We start from the raw sequence: 22826 nt of genomic DNA on the forward strand, positions 1-22826 counted from the left end.
GACTACTATTCTTTTTTGTAGAGATTATCTGTACTGGGTTTGTTGGGCATCCTGGACCCAGTCGGAGTGTGTTCAGTTGGACGAACAAAGGTGCGTACTTGTCATACGAACCGTACGATACCATCTATAAGTGAAACCAACACGAAGGGAATCTAACGATCCAACAATCACTTTGGACGTTACGTGGGCAAGAAATTCGAGGACAGGGTCCTCTCCTTGGTTCGAGACACCCCTGTCGGACGACAAGCCGTTTTACGTTTGCGACCAATGTCGTTTCGCTCTACCAAAACATTGGTCGACCGCGGACCGCTGCAGGCAGCCCTTGACCTCTCAACTTTGCTGAACAACATATACAAGTAGGGGTCGAGTTGAGGCGGGGGTGAGGTTTTGTAGATTGTTGGATGCCTGTACTACACGTGCCAGCGATAGTAGGGAGAACTGGGAATACTCTCTTGCACCACTTACAGATAGGAAAAGGCGTAAACTTGGTGCAAAAAAATCCTAGAGCAGCACCAAACCGCAAACGCACTTTCTTGAAAAAGATACATAAATAAAACTAGTCACTGCTTTACAGAGAGGCGATAAATTCTTGGAAATTGTACATGGAAGAAAGAGATATATGCAATAAAACTAGCATGGTCTTGTATCGAGCAGGAGAGCAACGTGCAGCACCTGTCAAAACTCACTGGGATCGTATGCTAACATTCTGCGGTTGGGCGAAAGAGGAGGTCTGGTGTGCCGCGGGTCTCTAGATGGGGGAGGCGATGACGCCGTTGTTGGCGTCGATGGTCGGAGGGGCACAACTTGACACAATAGACATGTCGGGATGTCACACTTGCAGAAATGAGCCCAGACCTGTTTGCTTTTGTGGCATCCAGGAACTTCACAGTTCTTGCGACGACAATGGCCAAGATGGCGGTATAATCTCTTGACAGCCTGGCAGTGGATCATTTTTGTGCAGCGATCTCCGTCGTGCTTGCAGGTGGCCGCATGGAAGAGGCACAAAAGCTTTCGGCGACGTTGCTCGAGTTCTAGAACATCTTGGTCGACACCGTCGACGACTAGAGGTAAGGACGAAGGATTTCTGGTGATTTTGGAAAGCAAGCAGACTGTCATAGTGGTATTTGGTATGTGCAGTCTACACGTTCCAAAGACTTTTTGTCCTTTTGGTTAGCTTCAAACCAAAGGGAATAATGCACGGCGGTTGAAGGCTTCAAATTTTACCGAAACGGCATAAAGTGATTTTGGTGATTTGGATTGACAGAGAGAAAACGTAGGATTCTCAAATTACAGACTACGATCAAACCTAAATACCCAACGAACAAATTTTTAATAGATGCTGTCGGAGATGACATTTAATGTGGTTCCCGTAAAGTCAAAGTGTCGGGCAGTCCCAGTGTCTGCTCTGCGACATAGCTCTCGAGCGGATTTGGAGCCAACTGATCCAAAACGTGCTACCTGTTTTGTTTGTTTTTACGATTGCGTCTATGTATTTCTCGAGAAAGTATCTTGGTCCAATTCACGAAAAGACGGCGGATGTTTAAGATACAACGGTTTTGTTCCTCTTAAGCCTTATATTTTGAAATTATTTCGTGAATGAACAAATGACTTCTGTATGTATTTCGGCCTCAATCATAAATCAGAAAAGGGCACAAGAGGTTGCGGGACGATCTTTGTTTAACATCCTGGTAACAAAGTCGCGAAGCCATCGTCGTACAGATCATCCGGTACCGTCAAGACACAAAATTACAAATCCAATTTGTTCATCGTGGCGCAGCTCGACGAAAGAAGCTCACTCACGGTATCAAACTTTGCGACTAACAGTTAGCATTAGTAGTTATCACTTTCGCTGTGTGATTTGCCATGAATCCGTCGAGCCCCGACAAGAGCTTTGTACGCAGGGAGAATGCGGATAACATGTATGGCTACGAACACCATACCCCAACGACTCCTTGCAGGAAAGTTGAGCGTGAACGACACGAAATGATGCCACGGCTTCCACAACGCAGTTCCGATATAGGGTTTGCCTCAGAAGAGTTCTCGGGCACAAATTGCCCGCCAATGTCTCCAGATCGGGTTGCGCGTAAACAGCGATCAATCAGTCGCCGCGGAGGCGCATGCTACGCGACGCTCCTTCAGAGCGCCGTACAAGCATCTATGTCTTCGTTTGATCCCACAGGCTCCGATGGTGAAACCGACGCCCTTGGGACAAGCTTTGTATCGCTGGGTAGTATGTTCCTTCAAGACGGACCCGCTAGTCCCCGTAAGAGGGTGAGAAGGTTACAAGACAAGAAGGACAACGAAGACGCGATCGAGTACGCCAGCGACCTACTCGGTAGTCTCTGCGTTGGGCCCGTCGACGACGCTTCTGAAGAAACAAAAGCCTCCAGCAGCATCGGTGAACGAAAGCCTCCAGTCCGCAGAGTCTCTCGTCGAACGTCCTACGATAGTCGTGTTTCTGATGGGACAGACTTCGAATTTGATGGGTCGTGAGACCGCTACTTTTGCAAATTTACTGTTCATAGTTTGCGCTCATCCGAAACTAAGCTACCCGGGATGGATGAACAGATCCGCGGAAGGGAATGAACGCGCACTAGGTCATGATCTAGGCTACGAAATGCGTCAACATATAATCTATAGATGCTGAGTGGATATGTGCAACTGAACCATCATAAAGGATCTACCTCGACAGGGATACACGACTGTAGCTGCTTCGACCCTGCCGTGCACACAAAGTTTGTTCCGCTTCTTGTAAAGACATTCACAAGGACGAGCTCTTCCCGCAATTCCTCTTCATGTTAATAGAGAGCACACCATCGTAGCAACTAACCATATTGTATTGACTGCGCGCGCCAACTCTACGTTATGCAAAGCATCCAGGCGGTTACAGCCAGATTCATCCTGACGACGGACGCTCACAGTCAACACATTGACTGTGACAATCCGTTTTGTGGGACCCAATATTACGACTAGAAAGAAGGCAATGGACATCTTCTATTTAACAGTAAGTTTCTACGTTTTGGACTGATAGCGCGTCACGAATAAGATCTTTTTCATACTGTGTCTCAAGGTTCATAGAGATTTCCTATTCTGTCGCGCTCGTTAACGTCCTTACTAATTTGAGATGAATTTCAGGAGTCATAGCTTTTCACCACTAGGAATGTACCCTTATGTTAGTCTGACAAAGAAGCATGAAGTACTTGGATGTATTTGGACCCAGAAAATATGCTGTGACGTCAACGTGGTAAAGCATGATAAAAGGAGCGACAATGGTTCCATAGAATCAAAGCTCATATAGAAAGAGCGTTTTTATACAATACCGCACTTCCATTCCCTCTTGCTGCAATTAACCTTGAATGTTGAACCGTTTGGCCGGTACAGTGTCGTACTTTTTATATCATTTCATTCTCGAATACGCCATTTATCATTCTGGTGTGACTTTCGGTTACAAATATATAATTACCTTATCTATTTTTCTCAGGCACATGACTCCGTCAAAATTTCGATTCTAATTGCTGTAAAATGGAGCTTATTGCCTCTAGGGATGCAATCCCGTTGAAAAAATAAGTGAAAGATCCAAGACCAGCAACTGGTGGCTGGTGAATACCACAACGTAGGCCTTACTGTCACAAAATATCTTGCCCAGCTGATCTCCAGATAGCTGAGCCGATGTACGTGACTGTTTTGTAGGTATTGAAGTGTTATCAACCATTCCCAACCAAAAACCTACTTCGTCTCAGGTGAACGTGACAGGAGCTCTCTTCCAACGTCACCATATCATATCCGTGAGTTTGGAAGGGGGCATCATTTCATAATGCCGGTCAGGTTTAGGCTTCCCATTAGGTCCTACAGCGAGAATGATGCCGTTCGTGCAAACTCGCTAGCTCCTCCGAGATCTAATGTAACAAACTTTTCCCCTCTTCCTCATTTTCATTGTGGTCCTCCTACGATCCCTTCGGCGACCATCATCTCGGAGAAGACAACCGCCGCCCGTCCTATACTCCGGCGTGGCGCTGTCAGCTCCTCATATTTATTGCGAGACGCAATGATCGCTGCCTCAGCCATTGACTCGTACGAGTTCACTAGGCAGGAAACGTATTCTTGTGACTATCTTTACTCTGCCGCCTGTCTTGACCAGAAAGGCGACGCTACTCTATCTCCGGGTAAACGAAATTTTGCAGAACAAGAGGAGGACGACATGACGGATGTCTCTACTTGTTATAGGAGCACTTGTTCTACTTCATCACAACGTCGAAGAACTGATTCTGGTATGTGGAGTGACTGTGACTCCTCCGTTTCCTCGATGAATACGTCGACTGCGCATACCGAAAGTGAAAGCACACGGATCGTTAAAGATCTGATGGAAATAGAGGACCGGTAGAGCTTTTTGTCAATTGGTCAAACACAAAAGCAGGGGTTTTGCGAGCCATAGGCCATGGGTAAAATTACTATAAGATGTACACCCTACACACGTTTTCGCACTTCATAACTACTACTGTAATCATTTTACAACGGGCAGGAGCCTGTCCACTGGGCACAAACCTTATTTTCAAAATAGCCTCAGCAATGTTCATTGTTACATTTTCAATGCAGTAGCTTTCTTCGACACTTGCTTCCCTTGGTGTGGCAAAAACGTCACAGCACTTGAAAGACAAGGTGCGTTGCTTAGATTGAGAAGACCTCAATAGAAGCGGACAGACGACAACTGAAGCAAAATTCGAGCGACTATCATTCTTTGAGACATAGTGTGAGTTCATTTTCATGGACTGAAACCGACCACATTGCAATTGCGGCCACTTTGGTCAAGGCTGCAATATTCGATCAAACACGGCGGCTTCTCGTGGGAAGAAATGCTTCACGTAAATTGTCCAATCGCTACCGTATTCTCTCGTCAGAATTACAACCGTGATCGTTATCAAAATGACATACACCAGTAAATTCATCTTTTGGTGGGGTGTCCAGCCTTCAGCTGCACGGCGCGATTTAGGAATCTGTGGTGGCATTCTCTTGTTCTCCCTGTCAAATGATTTAGATACGGTTGCTATCCCTCGCTGGATTGCTGCAACAGCGGGCGGCTCGTCGATCTCTCTATTTACGTGTTTCCTTTTGTCGGATACTGTGTTCTCGTTAAGTGTTTCCCAACCGTCGTGTTGCTGATGCTCATTCTCGGTTGGCCGTTGGAATTTTTTCGCTTGCTCTACGGGAAGGGTAGAAACCGAGTGGGATGTCCCTTTGATGCGAACGAAATGATGTGTGAGACTTTGGCGATACAAACGCTGCTGGAAAGGTCCCAGGGTGTCAGTCTCCTTTACCTGGGAAAATAACGAGAGTCGTCAACACGACGACGCCAACTGCAACACCTATACGGTACGAATAGAAGAGCGCCGGATCTATCTCTGGCAAGGAAAAGTCAGTCCATTTGTCCCACAAGATATTGGCTGCTAATAGTGATCGAAAAACCTGCTGCATCTCTAGAGAGTTTGAATGATTCCAGCATTAAGGTTCCCAGAAAGAACAGTAGAAAGCGTCAGAGAACACTAGGATAGCTGCGTATATCGTTCCGAAATGAAATCGCCATGGTCATTCGCGTTCCAATCAGTGACAGGTCCAGGGTTTGCCGACACAGAAGTCGTGTTTCGTTCTTATCTCGAATGCTGCGTCGAGTACTGGACGACCCTCCGTCGTTGCGTCGACATTCGGTCAGCTTTCGTCAATGCCGTCATTGTCTCTCTTCCGGCACTTTGATGGGTGCCGTCGACGATGACGTAGCAATATCTGCAGTATGTTTTCAAATAAACGGTTCTTATCTACTTATTACCCAACTCTCCATTGATATTATCTATTCTCACTTTTCAAGTTTTGCCTTAGACCAATAATCAATACTCAGAAACGCAATAAATGTACTAGAAACAGTGATTTCTTTTGGAGGAATATTTCAGCTCTTGCTTGCTCTCAACGGGTAAATCATTTATCCTTCGACGTCATTTCATTCTCTTAACGGACAATGTTGGGCTGTGCCACAGCTTTTATTCCGCGTTGGTCTTGACAGAACTTACATTTATGACGTGCTTCCCGCTCTTGAGAAGGAACTAGCGGGACGGAAGAGCTCTGCATCTGTTTCGCCTGGAGTTCCGTTTCTCTACGAACGACTTTTACGCCAAGAAGATACACAGACATTTCACCCCGTGTTTGTGCGTAGTAAAGGGAGGTCGAACCCGTATACCCTATCTCTTACATCGCCACAGTAGTGCCTGCATTTCCTCTCTACAGCTATACAGCGTACGTAGTGTATTGTAGATATACCATAAACGCAAACACACACACGCACACTGTATTCACGTTGCCACTGTCATGACGGGCCAAGTACACGCCGTCACAAGTTCGGAAGTACACGTTCCAGAGCTTCCCGTCAAACCCATGTTGCGTGGTGTGCCGAGAGGAATTAGTCAATGCACGCAAGTAACAGAGTTTAGCGACGATGGAGTCGCCGTATCGGAAAGCGAGAGCTCGGAAGACGAGCACGCGGACGAAGACGAAGTGGAAAAGACATCGGAAGTCACTCGCAGTAGTTCGACTCGGATGATGGCTGCATGTACATTAGGAGTAGTAGATGAGCGATCGGATTCTTCCTCTACGAAAGAGTCGGAAAAGCGGGTTTCGCCCGTACCGGGAAGGCTCGATTCAACAAACCAGGGTTCCAGATCCATCCGCTCTGATCCCCCCAAGCCCTGTTTGAAACCCTACTCTCCGCAAGAGATTCCTGTTCTTACCAAGAACAAACGATGTGCTTGGAAGACATTGCCAAAGCCCAATCTCGAAGAAATTCACCAACGGGTACGAACAGCCGCTCCGCGAGTGGAAGCTCGTCCAAGGCACGTAACCTTTCACCAAATCATTGTACGTGCCTACGATCAGTGCATCGGTGACAACCCCTGCGTTTCGTATGGACCTCCGATCAGTTTGGATTGGGAGTACCAAGAAATGGAAGCCATTTCGCTGGACGAATACGAAACATCACGACCTCCTCGCCGTAAACCGCGACAACTCATGCTTAACTACTACGCTCGCCGGAACATTTTGTCCTTTTGTTTCGGGGCCACCGAAGATGAACTCAAAATTGCTTCGAAACTCGCCGACAAATCGAAACGAGAGCGTAGCATGACTCGTGCCTTTTTGCCGGCACTTGCCTTGGAGAACATCGTGGAATCGGCTAACCGCAAAACAATGCGCTTTCGATCCCGACGCAAGGCTGCGGCCGACGTATAGCCGGTTGTCTCCGCCTCATTTTTGATTCTTTCTCCTGGGTTCCCACAAAGCATGGCAGTCTTGCTGTGCGCTTTTGCCCAAACACCCTTTTGATGCATACACTATCACAATAACATAAATTTCTAATTCTTTGTATTGATATTTTGTGGCGTCCAAGGTTTGATGAAAAGCTGTAAATCAACTGATCCACGAACAGTTCGCCATGGGCGCAGTAATATTTTCCTAGAAGTAGTAAATTGCTTACAGTTAGCTATACTTCGACCGTCGGCGAAGTTGATGTTGTGGAATCGTCTTCGGCAGATACGACTGCGTGAAGACTAGTCAAGGGGTCGCGCGCAACTTGCCGGGCCCAAGATGCTAGCAGACTAACCAAGGCGGGCTGTTCACTGTCCGAAGCGGCGAAGATAATCTCCCGAAAGCTCTCCTGTAGAGTTTCGAGACGAGCTTGGAACGACCGGACGGGCCCCGGAGCAGCTTGCGTTGTACATGCCTCGGCATCCTGGCTAGGTTTCAGCATAATACTGAGCAATGGATCATTCCAATACGAATCAATTTCCTCCATTGATTTGTCGATATCACAATAAGGGAAGGGTTCGCTGTCTTTTCTTTCAATCTCAGTTTGATGTACGCTTAAGGAGCTGGCCGGTCGAAAAGGGCTAGGCGTCAAAAAACCGGAAGGTGCGTCCAAAGGGTCGAGAGGACTCCGCCGAAACATGGGTGTAACGAAAGGTGGAGGGGTCGAACGGAGCAAGTGCTCATACTCGTACGACGCGTGTGTGGGAGACGGTGGCAATGTGTCGAACGAAAGGGGCGAGCCACAGAAAGAAGAGTGGCTTACTGAAGAAGCTGTAATAGCCGGAGACTGTTGGTGACGAACATTTCGAAAGAATGGCAAATCGGGCTCGTTGCGTGTCGGCGAGCGCTTGGCGCGCTTAGTCGGGGATTCCATTGGAAGAAAATCTCCCTCCACGCTCATGCCGCGATTGACCGCGCGTTTAGCAGAAAAATACACATGCAGTAGCCGATATTCCTGGTCTTCTCTTCCATCAGCTCCATACATCGTCCAAAGCGCAGCTCCTTTACGGCTACTGTATTCGACACGGCCTTTCGGATACGCGTAACGCTGTTGAATGGCTGTCGGCTGGGGAAATTGTGGTCCAGAAAGAGACCATGGACAAGTTTCGGCCGGAACGTTGGTCATCAACAAGTGATGGAGATGAGTAGGAGGTTCCGGGCGGTCAACGTTGTTTTTCTTCTTCTTTTCGGGACGAAGAAGAACGTAAAGGCCATCTGTCACCAAAATACGAATGAGGCGCGATTTATCAAGAAGGGCCACACACTTTTACAGTTTCTTGAACGTACCTGCAAATTCAAAAGATGGGGGCGAAAGCTTCAACCCGTTGGCACCAACGGGAACAATTGTAAACTTCAGATGAGGTGGAGGAGGAAGGCCTTCGTGAAGGCACTCGAAGATTGACCGGACGTCTGAGTCGGAGAGACGGCGTATTGTTGTCATACTTTTCCGCTTCGGTGACTTTTTGTTCGTTTTACGGCTTTCGTACTTTATTGACGACATCATGGGGGTCGAAAGGAACAAGTGAAAAAATGAGGGTCTTTCGGAGCGTGGACATTATCAAACTGACAAACATGATGAGCACATTATGTTTAATAGCAGTCCAAAAACGTTGACAAGGGGCGATCGGCTTCCTGTCCATTGCCGTCGTGGTGCAGCTCCGCCAGGTACGTATGCACCTATGTTTGCCATCTATCTGCCGCTCCTCACGCACCATCATCGTCAACAGCGGTCCTACGGTCAAGGCTCGATTGAGCACAGACAATTTGAAATTTCAAAACCCCCCAGTAGATTCCGTTTCTTGAAAATTGTCACACTCGCTTTTGCCGGGAAGTGACTCTGAATTTCATCAGAAGCTATCTCAACCGTCATTACTTTTCGTTAGGCAACGAAAGTAACCATCGTTTCTCGCCTAGAAGACAAGGAAACAGCGCAGTTACCTCCGTTTCGAATCAGGGAACGCCCGAATGCTTCGGTAGCTTGCTCTCGTAGAGGATGGGAATAGCGGTTCGAAAGCACTATACATGACAATCTAGTGTGTTGGATCACAGGTTCTAGAGAATTTATGCAAGGGGATTCTCGGTGGTCCTGACTCACGGGATATGTGTTATTTCCGAAACAATTCAAGCGCCAACAAACCTGTCACAGCAACAGCCGTATACAAGTGAATCGGATGCGTATACCATGGTTTCTCCATCTGCCCCGCTTGGCGATGTCGAACATCGTGCTGGTGAAACTGTTCGTACAATCGCATTAAATTTCTTTCCAACATGGCAACCGTGACTTTTCCGACCAGTGGGACGTAGACCACCCCAGGAATCTTTAAGAGAGCCTCTTCGTCCACATTCTTGAATGACGAAACGTTTACTACCGTCGTATGTTCCTGGATCCATTCCGTTGGAAGTCGATAGGACTTCGTTGGCACTCCCGTGATAATAACGGAGGACTGCAATATCAAGTCGTAAAGGATGAGAAAAAATTGGTGAGGCATCATCATACAAGCAAATCTTATCAACAAATGAGTTCAACAAAGACGCACCTTTCGAACACAAGACTCGGGTGTTTCGTCTACTTTATGCAATCGTCCACCCGTAAACAAATAGATTGAGTTGACATCTACCGAATAAACGTCTGCTCCATCATTGGAGAGCATGGCAGCCAAAGGACGGCCTACAATTTCAGAACGGTTGATGACCGTGATGGTTTTTCCTTCGTTGCGCTTGCCCAGAGGCCTCGTCATGTCGTAGCATCCGGGACACTCCTCCAGAATCTTTACAACAGATAGAGCCGTGCAGGGTAGCAAACACTTTTCTGTATTGCTCGGGTAATCCAAGTACCGAACGTTGCGGTAAAGATTCGTTCGGTACGTATGACACAAGCCTTCGACGTCACATTTGAAACTGACGGAGTCTCGTAGGTAGTCATCCTGGCTTGCACCAGAAAAGGATTCCTCTTGACCAAAGATGGGATAGTAGACGATAATTCCGTGTACACGCGGGTCGTCATTCGCGTCCATTAACGCTGCTTCGACATCAATGGGGTCATCCAGTACGCGTAGCTCGTAGCGGAGTCCGTCGGCCCGGCACGCCTTGCCAGTCCATTCGGCATACTTTTTCGCAGCCGGATCCTTATTCGCCAGCAATCCCACCAAGAGCGGAGCCTCTTTAAATACAGAGATAACAAGGTTGTTGGTCAGCAAGGTACTTCTGCAGATGCAACGTTAGAATCGAAGGGCGACGAAATAGCCGGCACGTACCAATCCCTTTTGCTTTGAGTTGCTCTACCTTCTGCTTAATTTCGTCCCGAAAGGGCTGAGCTATGATACCAGCATTTACCTTGACACCACTCGCAGGGTCAGCGGCAACGAGCTTGGTCGTCTTATCGGCCATGGCGACGGAAAATGTTGCAAAGTTTTATGGCAGTAACGATAAAGAACACTTTTAACTCTAAGAAGGATGAGTCTGAATTCCTGGCAGTCGGCACGTCAAACTGTGAATGGCTAGAGTTGCGGACAAGAATCTGACCGAACGCAGGCCAGACAAGAATTCACATCCTTACATGTCAATAGAAGTCTTCTATCGTCAGGGACTAACTGTTTTCATGTAAAAACAATCTTGCTCTTTTCAAGGCTTCAGAAGGCTAGAAATTTTATATCATACCTAGAATGTTGAATGGAAAGCCTACCTGCAAGTGAACGTGGAAACATTTATTCCGGTTTTAATACCCCAGCGTGGGGTCTACGGGGTTCAACAAATCTTCACCGACCATGAACCGCGGCAAATTTTCGTGTAAAAAGAATTCGGTCGCCTCGTGCATAAAGGTTGATGTTTGATCCATATTGTGTGGACTAATCAGTACGTTCGGCAGGTCCCACATGGTGGACGAACTCGGCAATGGCTCTTCGGTAAAGACATCCAGAGCGGCGCCTCGGAGTTTTCCCGTTTGGAGGGCTTCAATCAAAGCTTGTTCATCCACGACGGGTCCACGTCCCAAATTGATAAATACCGCGTTCTTTTTGACTGCATTGAAGGCATCTGCATTGACCATTCCGCGCGTTTCGACCGTCGACGGCGCCGAGCAAATGATGTAATCGGATTCACTCATGAGACGATTGAGACTGGCCTTGTCGCGGCCGTAAACAACGTCACAATAGGGATCGTCTTTGGACAGGAAGGGATGACGACGGAGCGCAATAATACGCATTCCGTACACGGTGGCGAGCTTTGCGCAGGCACTAGTGCGCCACAGAAATACTAGTGAGACGGAGTGCTTGGAGAATCAACACGATCGCCGCCCTTTCATAATAGAAAATCACGTACCGTCCAATGTCTCCGTAGCCGACCACACCGAGCGTTTTACCACGAAGTTCCTCGACGTCGTACTTCTCCCAATTGCGGTTTTTCTGGTTGCGCATGAGTCTCGGCAAGTCCTTGGCAAAGTACGAGCAGGCCATGAGAGCGTATTCCGCCAAGGAACTACTGAATTGTCCTTTGGCATTGGTGACTGGAATACTCATACTTGTGGCGAGTTCGGTAAATTCGTCACTTTCGATGAAATCTATGCCTGCCGAGCGACAATGGATCCATTCAATGGAGGGAAAGGCAGCGAGTACGAGGGGCAAGACGGCGGGAGCCCGGGGACAACTGGGACTGACAAACAGTACATTGGGTTTGGCATCCCGGTAAGGCTCAAAATCGGCCAAGGTGGTACCAATCCCCATGAGAGACGCACCCATCGGCAAGGAACCATTGTGTAAGGGCTGGTTGGCCGCGTCGTCGGGATCCGAAAGCGACAGTATCTTAGCTTCCTTTTGAATCGATTCGGGAGAAAAGTCGATCAAGTACTGATACTTTCCTTGATTGGTTTTATCATAGCGATTCCAAAATTTGTACTGGCGGAGCTGAGGATCGGCCCAGTATGTTTTGACGTTCGGGCTGCTCTGGGACTTATTGTCGTCGTCGACAAACAGTGCGGCGGATGAGTGGTACCAGGCGATCCCCCGGCGAGATACCGTCGTGCGAACCGCAGATCGAAGCAGAGAAGGAGCAGCTAACATTGCTTGCTGATGCACGATCTTGAATGGGGATAAGCAGACTATCTAGGACTAAGAATAAATACCGTACTTGCAAAAAACTCCACCAAGCCTTGACAAGGGATAGAGAGAACGAGAAAGTGCGGTTTCTGTGTTTCGTCCTTGATCGTGACGGACGGCAACCGGATATGGTGATGTCGTGTTGACGTTCGCGCCACGCGCGATCTTTCGGTAGCCGAGTGCCGCATGCAACTCCATGGATCGACTCACTAGACTCAACTACCCTCTCACTGTCAGTTGTACTGCAATTACCTACATCTCGGACACATCCATATCATGTCACTGTAAACGAAATTGCGGAGGCCAGATTTCCGTCTGGCTTGGTCCGCGTCCCTTGAAAAATGAAATGGCTTTCTCGAAAGGCCACAATGGCACTGTTAACAATCTTTGTCTATGCAAAGTATTGTCAATACCGTCCAATAAACGACGCATTAGCATCGGTTTCAACAACAAACGCGCACCTTACTTTTCCATTTTTTACAACTTGGAAGTAAGAGTTGTTTCCGATTCACCGAGAGAGCATATTGATTTAACCGTAGCGTGCGTGAGTTGAGTACATACCCAAACGTGTCGCCTTGGAAATAGGAACATGAAGGACAGTAAAGACGACAAAGCAAGCAATCTGTCACCGACCGAGGCAGCAATCATCGAAATGATGAAGAACCAGAATCTCCAGGCTTCCAGCTCTCAAAAGATCGTAGAGCATGTACAATCTGGTGGTGCTGCGGAGGATGACGAAGTGTCAAAACACGCCTTTTGGGATACTCAGGTACGGGGCTAGCGAGCTGGACCAGCCACGTTTTCTTTTGTTTCAAAATCGCCCTAACACTCTAAAACGCTTTTGCTGCGACAGCCCATGCCTCACGGAGGTCGAACCGACTCCCTAGAGGGTCCCATTACACCAAATAAGCCAGCCTCCGAGATTCGACAGGAGCCTTTCTCAATGCCTGCTGGTTTCGAATGGAGCGATCTTGATGTGCAAAATGAGACGGAGCGACTCGAGCTTTACAATCTACTTGCGAACAACTACGTCGAAGACGATGACGCCCTATTCCGATTTGATTACAGCCAAGAATTCTTGCTCTGGGCATTGACACCTCCCGAATTTCGTAAGGAACTCTTGTTCGGTGTCCGGAGTTCTTCCACTAAAAAACTGGTTGCCTTTATTTCTGCCGTTCCGGCGCGGGTGCAGGTGTACACGAAGGACATTCCCATTGTAGAAATTAACTTTCTGTGCGTACACAAAAAGCTACGCGCCAAGCGGCTCGCCCCTGTCCTCATCAAGGAGATTACTCGCCGCGTAAATCTCACCGGAGTGTTTCAAGCCGTCTATACTGCCGGTACCGTCCTGCCCGTGCCGGTCGCTTCGGCCCGGTACCATCACCGCTCGCTCAATCCAAAAAAGCTCGTCAACGTGGGATTTTCCAGACTTGGACACCGTATGACTATGGCCCGCATGCAAAAGCTGTACAAGCTACCGACCGAACCACACACCCCTGGTTTGCGGGCTATGGAGATGAAAGATGTGGAAGGTGTGCACACACTGATGCAGGAATATTTGAGCAAATTTCATCTCAAAGTCCTTTTTACACTAGAAGAAGTGGAACATTGGTTGCTGCCGCGCGAAAACGTTATCAGCTCTTACGTTGTGGAAAGCAAGGACGGAACTTTGACCGATTTTCTGTCATTTTACCACTTGCCCAGTAGTATCCTACACCACGACGATACCTTACATGCGGCCTATTCGTACTACAATGTTGCTACATCTGTGCCGCTGGTGGATCTCATGAAGGATGCTTTAATTTTGGCGAAAAAGACGGGTTCTGATGTTTTCAACGCTTTGGATTTGATGGAAAATCAAAAATTTCTGGAGCCTCTCAAGTTTGGTATTGGTGACGGTAAGCTGCAGTACTACATTTACAATTGGTCCTGTCCGGAGATGCCTCCAAACCAGGTCGGCGTTGTATTGCTGTAGTTTTGTTCGCCACAAATGGTTTCGTAGGGCACACAGTATGAAAACAACCAAACTTTTTAAACCTTTGCTATCTTTGCCGTGTTTGACGCGCCTTGCGATACTAGCTCGTCACATACACACATTGGACCAACGTAATCTAATATGAAGACTGCGCTGCTACTTTGAATAGCCCAAAACCAGAGTAAGGTTTAAACGCGTCATGGCTCATCAATATCGCTTTCAAAAATGTTGTTTGCGAAATGTGTCCAACCCAGAGCTGGCGACGAAAGCGCTGCAATTGACGGTGGAGTCAAAGTTCGCTGAGAATACACTACTTTTGATCCGACGTCTCGTGGAGACGAGCGAGATGGCGTTGGAGGTGGACTCGGCAGACGCAGATGGCTTGGTAGCCGAAAGGAGTCGTTGTCCTCCTCTTCGTCGTCTTCTCCTTCCGAATCGTTGGAATCCCCTATTGCCGGTTGACTCTGCAGATGAGGTGGCATAGAAAATTGAGCCGACTGTGCCAACAGCGCGTCGACTCCGTCTGGTGTTTGCAGCACGATATGATCCATTTTTCGCTGATGAGCTAGTTGCAACAGGATATTTTTCCGTCGGTTCGCACTTAGGTACACTAACGCAGCGTAACCAAGGAAAGTCAGGCTTAGAATGGCAACTCCACCAAATCGCAGTCCATTCCACATGCGAGGAGTAAAGTCGCTGATCGAAATAGAGGAGGATTCCGGGAGAGAGGCGAAGATGGTCTCTTCTTGACCAATCGGGCTAGCGACGGCCCGTGTTTCGACCGAATCTCGCAGAAGCATATTGAATGCTTCTTCCATAATGGAAATGTCCAAAGCGAGTTGGATACCTTCCTGTAACATTTCCAGGGCGACCAGAAAAGCATTGTCGCTTTTCTCTGGTGGTATCATATTGAACATATCTTGGCCCAAGTCTTGGACGGTGTAAGTAACATCCCAAGTACTCCAGGACATGTTCGCGCTACTCACTGTCGTCACAATAACGTTCGGATCGGCGTCTAGACTGGAAACGTCATAGTTGGACTGAAAAAACCGTGCTTGGGGTTCAGGATCGCAAACGTTTGCACTTCCGTGGACAACGCGAACCGATTCACACAAGACTTGCACGACAGCCTCCAGTACACCTTGCTGAGCAGCATTTCCCCGCGTTTCGAGTGTGACAGCCGAATATTCGTCGTCTGGAAAGGCCACTGAAAACGTCAGCGACACGGCAGAAATTTCCTCTAGCACGGAGACAACAGGAGTATGCTCCACACCGATGTTTTGGTTGTCCCCGTTCTGGTCATTTTGTTGACGACGTTGGCGTGCTGTTGTACCCTCGACGGGGTTCCCTCGTATCAGCGGGTTGCCATTCACCAAAGCGGCCTCCGCCAGCGAATTCTCCGTGAGTAGACTCAGAAACAGACTACCAACTGTAAATGTGAACATCAGCCAAGTCGAAGGGGTCCTCCTCCGACAGCCTGAGGAACTTGGTTGTCGCAGCAAGGTGCTTCGGTCAAATTCCTGTAAGCTTGCCATGACAATTTGCTCAAGGAACACTTTTGTTACTCTCTGTCGGGTTGGAAGCTGGAACAGTGCGAGAGATGGAGGGTGAGTGTTGATCGTTTGTTCTTCCGTGGTGGGAGTTTCGATGGGAAGCAGCTCTCACAAAACGTGCTGATGACATGCGGAGGTCGGCCGTTGAGCGCTTTTTCTATGGTCACCACACGGTCAGGGCAATGTTTGCTCATGCGTATCATCGGACACAGAATCTAGTTTCCTTATTTATTTTAGGCAAGGAAGCTCTATCTAACAAAGTGGATTTCAATACTTAAGGAATATGCACGCCGGTTGGGTCTCGCGCACCCTTCAACATTTTCCAGGACAGGACATCCCGTAGCTGACTGACAGTGACTGACAATGGGATGTAGCTCTACAATTTTAGCTAGCTCTCCCCGGAGGATGATTGTCACGTAATGCCAAGAAACGGTACTAACAGTATCTGATAGAACAATGGTGAACTGTCAGTGACCTACATTGCGTTGTCGCTGCCATCACCGTATTTCGTTGGTCATTTGCTGAAAATGGTCGAAGCGCACCGACCTGGATTGATGGACGCTGTGGCAGCGCGCCAAGTACACGCCTTCTATAGCCATCATAAGTAAGGTAGGTTTTCAGAAGGAGTAATATTTTGTTTCATAAGTATATCTCCGTGCTACACTAATCTTGACGTCCCTTCAGCTCCTTCGTTGTTACGCCATCTTTAGTAATGATATGAACGACACCGCCCCATCCCGAAATGGCGTCTCGGTCCACCGAGCTCAGCAGAGCCTGGGCAATTGTCTCGAACAACTCTTCCGGTTCCAAATCCGGTCGGTACAGACTTTCGCACATTCCGTACAGATTCCCGGTGCATGTTCCCGAAACAACAAAGTCGTCCGCTTGCACCGGCGCGCCGATCAAATCCATAGCGGAAAGAAACGGCTTGTTCTTTTCATTCAAACCGGCCACAATCGGCTCCACAAAATAAGGACCAAAGCGTTTTTCGTACAGTAATGTCGAAAGCAAGTGCGAAAGCGTCGCCGGACTCATCTCTCGTTCTTCCTTGAGCTCGTACAGATTTTTACGAAATTCGAGGATATTCTTGAGCGTTTGTACGTCCGTCGCGAGTCCAGCGAGACCCACGTACGATTTAGGTCCCATGGCAAAGACTTTGTTGAAGTCGGTCGCGACTGTCTGCAGCTGTACACCCAAACGACGATCCGCCGCGATGCCGACACAATCCTTGCCCGCCATGGCAATCATGGCGGCGCCGTTGTACTCCAATATGGACATGGCGAGGGACTAGAAATATATTGTCTAGTGCTGGGGATGAGGAAGGCTCAAATGTTGATAAACAGAAGAGACGAGTGGAGACGATCGTCGTTGGACGCTAGCTATGTGTTTGTTCTGAACCAGTCACAGCGGCAGTCTTTTTTTATTGTCGCCTTCGTCCTCGGTAGCGACTAGCAAGGTCTCTGCGTCTCTGCTCAACTAGTAGAGTAGTAGATCTGCGCGTTCGGCCAAAGATGCGGGCGGAACCCAGCGGAAAACGATCAGAATCGAAGGAGTCGACAACCCTTCTACTATTAATCTACGGGGTTGAGGAAATTCTTTTCACAGCTAACTGAAATTCCAAATTCCAGTCTTTCGTCAATGAAACTACCGATATGTGGGGATTTTCCAATCCACGTCACGGTCAGTAGTGAAAGCAGAGTGTGCTTCGTGGATGGAACAGTAAAATCCACCGCTCTGTGGACGGACAGGACAGTGTCTCCTTCGCGCCCTATGGTCAGGGCGCTGGAAATGATTTGTCAAAAGCTAAGCAAGTTAGTTCCGTCAGTACGCGTCGTCTTTCGGTAACTTTTGCTATGCTTATATTTTCACAACTACTGGAAAGTTTGAGTAGCATCAAGCGGATGTAAATACATGCCGAATTCGCTTGATTGTGCCATACAGTAAGTACCAATTGTTTATGCATCCACAGAAGCGTACACTTCGAGTTCCCTGTGTCGAATCATTTTGCGGAGAGTCAGTTGGCATCCCAGTCCTATGTCGTCATTGTAAGCGAGGGCCAGGTAGACAGCAGGAATAACTTCTATGATGTCATTCTCGATTTGCTCTGATAGAGACAAATCTGAGGGCGCATTCGCCAGAGTTTTGGTAAGAGCTGGCAGGTCCAAGTCCATTTCCAAATCCTCCTCTCCATTCGTCTGCTTCTCGCTTGTTCCGTCCAGGAACTCGTCATCTTCTTCCGCAAGAAATTCCTTGGGATCTTCGGAGTCGTCCTTGGAGTCGTTTTTGGAGTCCTTGGAGTCGTCTTTGGAGTCTATAGAGTCGTCCTTGGAGTCTTTAGAGTTGTCCTTGGAGTCCTTAGAGTCCTTAGAGTCGTCCTTGGAGCTCTTTTCATCATCAGCAAAGATAGAGGAAGATGTAAGCTCGCGATCTTCTTTGTTTTCTACATCCCGCGCGCGACGATTGAAGCGCTGCGACGGTGAACAAAACATGAAGCACAATGATCTGTTGATGCGACAGTTGCAGAGACTATTGGCGCGTGAATTGCGGAGCATTCGGCCATCGTCGTTTGTGTCCGTGTCAAACTCTCCGATGGCATCGAGCTCGTGGGCTTCCAGGATGTTGTTCAATGCACCTTGGACGCGCGAATTGATCACATCCATATCGTTGTGGCATAGTCCTCTATTTTCGTGTATGCCGAGAACTTTGACACTGACGTCTACTGCTGTCGCAGAGGTAAAGGCGAAAGCCAGGGCAACGAAAGCGATGGTGTTCATATCGATCGATTAACCTACTGATTGACAGATGAGAGAGGAAGCAAGCAGAGTTATCGGTGAGTAGAGAGCGAGATTGTTATGATCGTGAAAGGAGCTTTCGTGCTCAGATTGATGTAGATTGCGATGATGTGGCCTCGGATGCTTGGAACGAAAAGACTTTCTGAAAAGCTATATAGGAATTCACAGTGAATAAGAATTGGAATTAGAACTTCATTTATCTCCATTTTGTCATCTGCCTATCGCAGATGTTCTACGGCAGCACCGTCAGTGACTTTTTTGGGATGAAAAAAGACGCCCAAGACATAAATGCAATAAGCCTTGGTCAAATGAGTAATATGCCTGAGAGATTCCGATGACCGCTTTAAACAGCCCTTGGTTTGTCCTACTTCACGATTCGTTCCATTTCGTATGTTGCTGTTAGCACTAGAGTTCACTTCTGCAGGAGCTTTTATCTTTCGCGTGTCTTGTATCTTGGTCGTGAATTATATGCACTTATGGCAGTTTGTGATGAGAAGGCGGGACTAATGGTGTGAAGTGTTATTTGGTAGGGAGGGAGGTGGCCTCCGGCCAGACGGTCGGTCGTCATACGTTATGCCCAAAAAACTTTGGGTTAGTCCTTTCACTTGTCAGGAGCTATCCTTCTTTCGCGTGGGTCTCATCGCTCCATTTTTAGATACCTATCACATATACAGTCCTTTCGCGTCGTCTCGGTAGGTCCTTTGGGGATGGACCGACAATGTTGTTTCTTGACCGGGCTGCAAAGGAAAGGGTTAATTAATAGCGAAATTAGATATCAAGTCTACGAGTGAAGAAATATCCACACCAAGCAGAGTTTCTAGTAAATTATCGGTGGTCAATTTTATTTGTTTATTAGTCCCCTGGATGGCATTGGAAGAGGCGGTGAGAACAAGTCGGCTCATCTACGTTCTCTCTGCATTGCCCACTGACATTGAGATTGTAAACGTCGTTCAATTTGTCCTTACTGTTAGCACCGATCGATGGTTAGGTCTTTCAGCGAGGAACCAACACAGCCCGGAATCTTGAAAAACATGATTTTGAATAAATTTTAAATGTTTAAAGCTCAATTCACAGTCGTAAGGAGGTTTTGACATTGAGCGAGCTCGTCCACATGTGCGATCCGGATCGCGATGGCAGTGCTTTTCACAGTTAGTGCTTCGCCTTTCTACTAGCATTTCGAACTTCTTTTTTTCTGATGGTAAGACCTAGGTGTACTCTCCTATTGCATAGGGTCTCGGTACAATAAAATCAACAAAGAAGAAAGGCAACGTCTATCCACCGGCCTGTAAAAATGAGCGAAGACGATCGCATGCCAGGCTCGTCTTCGTCACTGCACGATGGCAACGATGGCATCCCGTCTTCTCCGGGCGGCAGTCGGGAGTTGATGCAGTCCATCGCGGTTGACTTACAGCAAATTGAGGATCATTTAGAGACTCCCGCGATGCTCCTTCCCCCGGTTGCGGCTTCGGGACGAGCGGTGTTTGATTCCATCCGCACCACGCTGGGCAGTATTCGTACGCGACTAGAATCCGCAATTGTGGGACCGCAGCTACTTGAACCAGACCATTCGTCAGAGAATCTTCCGCAGCAGCCTTCTACGGTACTAGTAGCCATTTCATCTACAGCTCTTTCGGAACGTTTGCGTACGGCAGAACTTTCTCACTCGTCCCGGATGCCTTTGGGACTCTTGCAACGAGAGCTAAGCCGACGTCGTGAATGCTCGAACGCTTCTTTGCAATCACCCACGGTCGTGTCTTCATCAGTGGCATCCGCAGATACCAAAGAGTCATGTAGAGCCGATACAAACAGCTATAGAGACGAGTCTGCGGATCGCAGTGAACGAGATACGGAAATTATTTCCAATCTGGACAATTCTGCCGCTCCGCCCACAAGGCTCATTACGCGCCGTCGGACATCAACACTATTGGCCTCGCGTCGGCGTGCGGAGCAAATCCAAGGTCCCCGGGTTGACATGGACTTGCACGGTACGGTACGCGCCACGTCTCTAGGCGGTACGCGTTCGTCCTTGCCAGACACTGGAAACACTGCAACAAAAGTGAATCCACGAGGTGGCAGTGATAGCACGATTGTAGAAGATTCCAGAGTACGAGACGATATGAAAGGGAGCAGTAGTAACGACGAAGAAGCAATAGAAATCATTTGGGCTACACTGGCGTGCGAGAAACAAGAGATACCGATTCTGCTGACTCGTCTCTCTTTCTCGAAACTGGATGCGGCTCGTCGGTCTGTTTTGTTTTCGTCGTCAGCATCATTGGCGTCCCCTGATGAGATGGAGATTGATTGCACTGAAACGGAAGCTACGTTGAGCCCAAGACCATCTACCACGGTCTATTCCTGGGGTCAAGGCTTGCATACCCTTCACGATGATTCCGAGCCAACGATAGCGGTCAATGACGCTCTTGTAGCCTCAACGGATCGAGTTGGTCGTAGCGATGTAGTTTCGGTGGCCGTCGGCCAGTCTCACACTGTCGTGGCGACCTCTTCGGGTCAGATTATGGCATGCGGCGATAATACGGATGGAGCGGTTGATCCTGATCGACGAGAGGATGGTGGTGAGGACACGAACAACCTCCAACATTTCCTTTCGAAGCCCATAGTGATAGAATCCATCTCTTTTATGACACAAATTACACAAGTCAGTTGCGGCGCCAATCATACGGCTGCGTTACGAGCCAACGGTGCTGTTTTGACATGGGGTAGTAATGAAAATGGACAGCTTGGTCAACGACACCTCACCACGGCCCCCGAAAGCGAGCAGCACTTCTGTCGACCGGCAGTCTTTGCTTTAGGACCGGGCCGTCGGGCGACACAAATTGCCTGCGGTGACGGCTTTTCGCTTGTCCTAACATCCCGAATGGGACTGTTAGCTTGCGGTGTAGAATGCATCGCGGGGTACGGTCGAGCTCCCAACGCAGATCAGGATGGTAGGCGAGCTTTGCAGCTTCCATCACCCATTTCAGCTTTGGAGGAGTTACCTCTCGTAGCAGTGTCGGCTGGGAAACGACACGCTGTTGTCATAACAGCGCACGGCTCCGCATTTTCTTGGGGAGAAAATTTGTTCGGACAAGTGGGAAGAGAGTACCCTGAGACAGCTATAATCCCAACTCCTATGCGTGTCCCTCGCACGCAGATGACACCAATTAAGGATCCAGAATCGATACTGAAGGAACCACTGACAAATTGGGGGTACTTGGAAAATAGCGATCATATTTCCTTGGCGGCCGATGTAGCGGTGGTGGATGCCGCATGTGGAGCATCGCATACCGTTCTCGTGACGCGCTCTGGGGGTCTTTTGGTCTGTGGAAGCAATGCTCATGGACAGTTGGGAATAGACTGGCTCAAAATCAAAGGGACTAGTACTCTTACAGCTTTAAGTCATGCAGATGCTGCAAATGGTCGACGCTTTGTAAAGGCCGAAGCAGGCTCAAATCATACTCTCCTTCTGGACGATATCGGAGACGTTTGGGTGTTTGATGACAAGGTGTCAGTTAATCGTCCTGCTTTGAAGAGCAAAGCCATTCATTTGATCGCTGCTGGTGGCGATCTCTGTGTCGCAATTTCCAACAATCTAGAAGGAAGTTCACCAAGTATACCAATGGCGATTGATGAGGATGGTGTTTTTTGCTTGGCCGAAAGTGTTGAAGAGCTGATTCGCAATCTTAGCACGAAGCAACCTGACGATTTGAGTGCTGTCGATGATTTGGCTTCGCGAACCGAAGAACTCCTGAGTACGCCATCAGTACTCAACAGCCTCTTTCTAGATCCTAGCGAATTCGAAGACTTCTTCCTTAAATTGATCGATGTTGAGGTACCAGCATTTCGCCAACGAATTACATTGGCAATCGAAAAAGGCATTCAACGTGGTTTGGACACACTTTGCGCGGATGAGGCGCGCTTAATGTACCCCGAACAAGTCCGCTTTTTGCTTCTCTACTTGCACTGTCCGCTGTTTGTAGAGTGGCAGCGAGCTGATAGTTTATTTGATCGGAGAGGAGACTTAATTCTTGCCTTATGCGAAACCATTCTGAGTTTGCCATACGAAGGCTACCGGGGC

General features: G+C 48.3%; 11 protein-coding genes across 11 annotated transcripts; 5 read left to right on the forward strand and 6 right to left on the reverse strand.

Moving 5' to 3' along the window:
• Positions 1-1863: 1863 nt before the first annotated feature.
• On the forward strand, positions 1864-2659 carry PHATRDRAFT_48943 (predicted protein; the record flags this gene model as incomplete). Its single annotated transcript, XM_002183512.1, has 1 exon — positions 1864-2659. The coding sequence occupies one exon, from the start codon at positions 1864-1866 to the stop codon at positions 2491-2493; it is 630 nt and encodes a 209-aa protein (XP_002183548.1). The 3' UTR covers positions 2494-2659.
• Positions 2660-3814: 1155 nt separating this feature from the next.
• On the forward strand, positions 3815-4381 carry PHATRDRAFT_39546 (predicted protein; the record flags this gene model as incomplete). The annotated part of the gene is made up of 1 exon (XM_002183513.1): positions 3815-4381. One exon carries the CDS (start codon positions 3815-3817, stop codon positions 4379-4381), a length of 567 nt encoding a protein of 188 aa, XP_002183549.1.
• Positions 4382-6194: 1813 nt separating this feature from the next.
• On the forward strand, positions 6195-7390 carry PHATRDRAFT_48944 (predicted protein). Its single transcript, XM_002183514.1, has one exon. It carries the CDS (start codon positions 6352-6354, stop codon positions 7264-7266), a length of 915 nt encoding a protein of 304 aa, XP_002183550.1. The 5' UTR covers positions 6195-6351; the 3' UTR covers positions 7267-7390.
• A 126-nt stretch (positions 7391-7516) lies between these two features.
• On the reverse strand, positions 7517-9219 carry PHATRDRAFT_48945 (predicted protein; the record flags this gene model as incomplete). Its single annotated transcript, XM_002183637.1, has 2 exons — positions 8629-9219; positions 7517-8556 (listed from the first exon to the last, which is right to left on the reverse strand). Exons 1-2 carry the CDS (start codon positions 8843-8845, stop codon positions 7517-7519), a joined length of 1257 nt encoding a protein of 418 aa, XP_002183673.1. The 5' UTR covers positions 8846-9219.
• A 362-nt stretch (positions 9220-9581) lies between these two features.
• Positions 9582-10496, reverse strand: PHATRDRAFT_4402 (predicted protein; the record flags this gene model as incomplete). Its single annotated transcript, XM_002183638.1, has 2 exons — positions 9582-9785; positions 9879-10496. Coding segments are annotated over 2 exons (822 nt in total), but the record flags the coding sequence as incomplete, so codon positions are not given.
• Positions 10497-11056: 560 nt separating this feature from the next.
• On the reverse strand, positions 11057-12500 carry PHATRDRAFT_48946 (2-hydroxyacid dehydrogenase; the record flags this gene model as incomplete). The annotated part of the gene is made up of 2 exons (XM_002183639.1): positions 11659-12500; positions 11057-11573 (listed from the first exon to the last, which is right to left on the reverse strand). Exons 1-2 carry the CDS (start codon positions 12393-12395, stop codon positions 11057-11059), a joined length of 1254 nt encoding a protein of 417 aa, XP_002183675.1. The 5' UTR covers positions 12396-12500.
• Positions 12501-13374: 874 nt separating this feature from the next.
• Positions 13375-14406, forward strand: PHATRDRAFT_48947 (predicted protein; the record flags this gene model as incomplete). The annotated part of the gene is made up of 1 exon (XM_002183515.1): positions 13375-14406. The coding sequence occupies one exon, from the start codon at positions 13375-13377 to the stop codon at positions 14404-14406; it is 1032 nt and encodes a 343-aa protein (XP_002183551.1).
• Positions 14407-14603: 197 nt separating this feature from the next.
• Positions 14604-15941, reverse strand: PHATRDRAFT_39552 (predicted protein; the record flags this gene model as incomplete). The annotated part of the gene is made up of 1 exon (XM_002183640.1): positions 14604-15941. The coding sequence occupies one exon, from the start codon at positions 15939-15941 to the stop codon at positions 14604-14606; it is 1338 nt and encodes a 445-aa protein (XP_002183676.1).
• A 638-nt stretch (positions 15942-16579) lies between these two features.
• On the reverse strand, positions 16580-17370 carry PHATRDRAFT_30003 (predicted protein). The gene has a single exon (XM_002183641.1). It carries the CDS (start codon positions 17235-17237, stop codon positions 16623-16625), a length of 615 nt encoding a protein of 204 aa, XP_002183677.1. The 5' UTR covers positions 17238-17370; the 3' UTR covers positions 16580-16622.
• A 544-nt stretch (positions 17371-17914) lies between these two features.
• PHATRDRAFT_39554 (predicted protein) lies at positions 17915-18733 on the reverse strand (the record flags this gene model as incomplete). Its single annotated transcript, XM_002183642.1, has 1 exon — positions 17915-18733. One exon carries the CDS (start codon positions 18731-18733, stop codon positions 17915-17917), a length of 819 nt encoding a protein of 272 aa, XP_002183678.1.
• Positions 18734-21389: 2656 nt separating this feature from the next.
• PHATRDRAFT_15577 (predicted protein) lies at positions 21390-21821 on the forward strand (the record flags this gene model as incomplete). The annotated part of the gene is made up of 2 exons (XM_002183516.1): positions 21390-21492; positions 21688-21821. Coding segments are annotated over 2 exons (237 nt in total), but the record flags the coding sequence as incomplete, so codon positions are not given.
• Between the last annotated feature and the right edge of the window lie 1005 nt (positions 21822-22826).

Source organism: Phaeodactylum tricornutum, chromosome 20 (genome assembly GCF_000150955.2).
Source record: "Phaeodactylum tricornutum CCAP 1055/1 chromosome 20, whole genome shotgun sequence".
Taxonomy (NCBI): Eukaryota; Bacillariophyta; class Bacillariophyceae; order Surirellales; family Neidiaceae; genus Phaeodactylum; species Phaeodactylum tricornutum.

Coding starts and splice junctions, on each gene's coding strand:
- PHATRDRAFT_48944 (XM_002183514.1), top strand. CDS start 6,352: ATGACGGGCCAAGTACACGCCGTCACAAGTTCGGAAGTACACGTTCCA.
- PHATRDRAFT_30003 (XM_002183641.1), bottom strand. CDS start 17,237: ATGTCCATATTGGAGTACAACGGCGCCGCCATGATTGCCATGGCGGGC.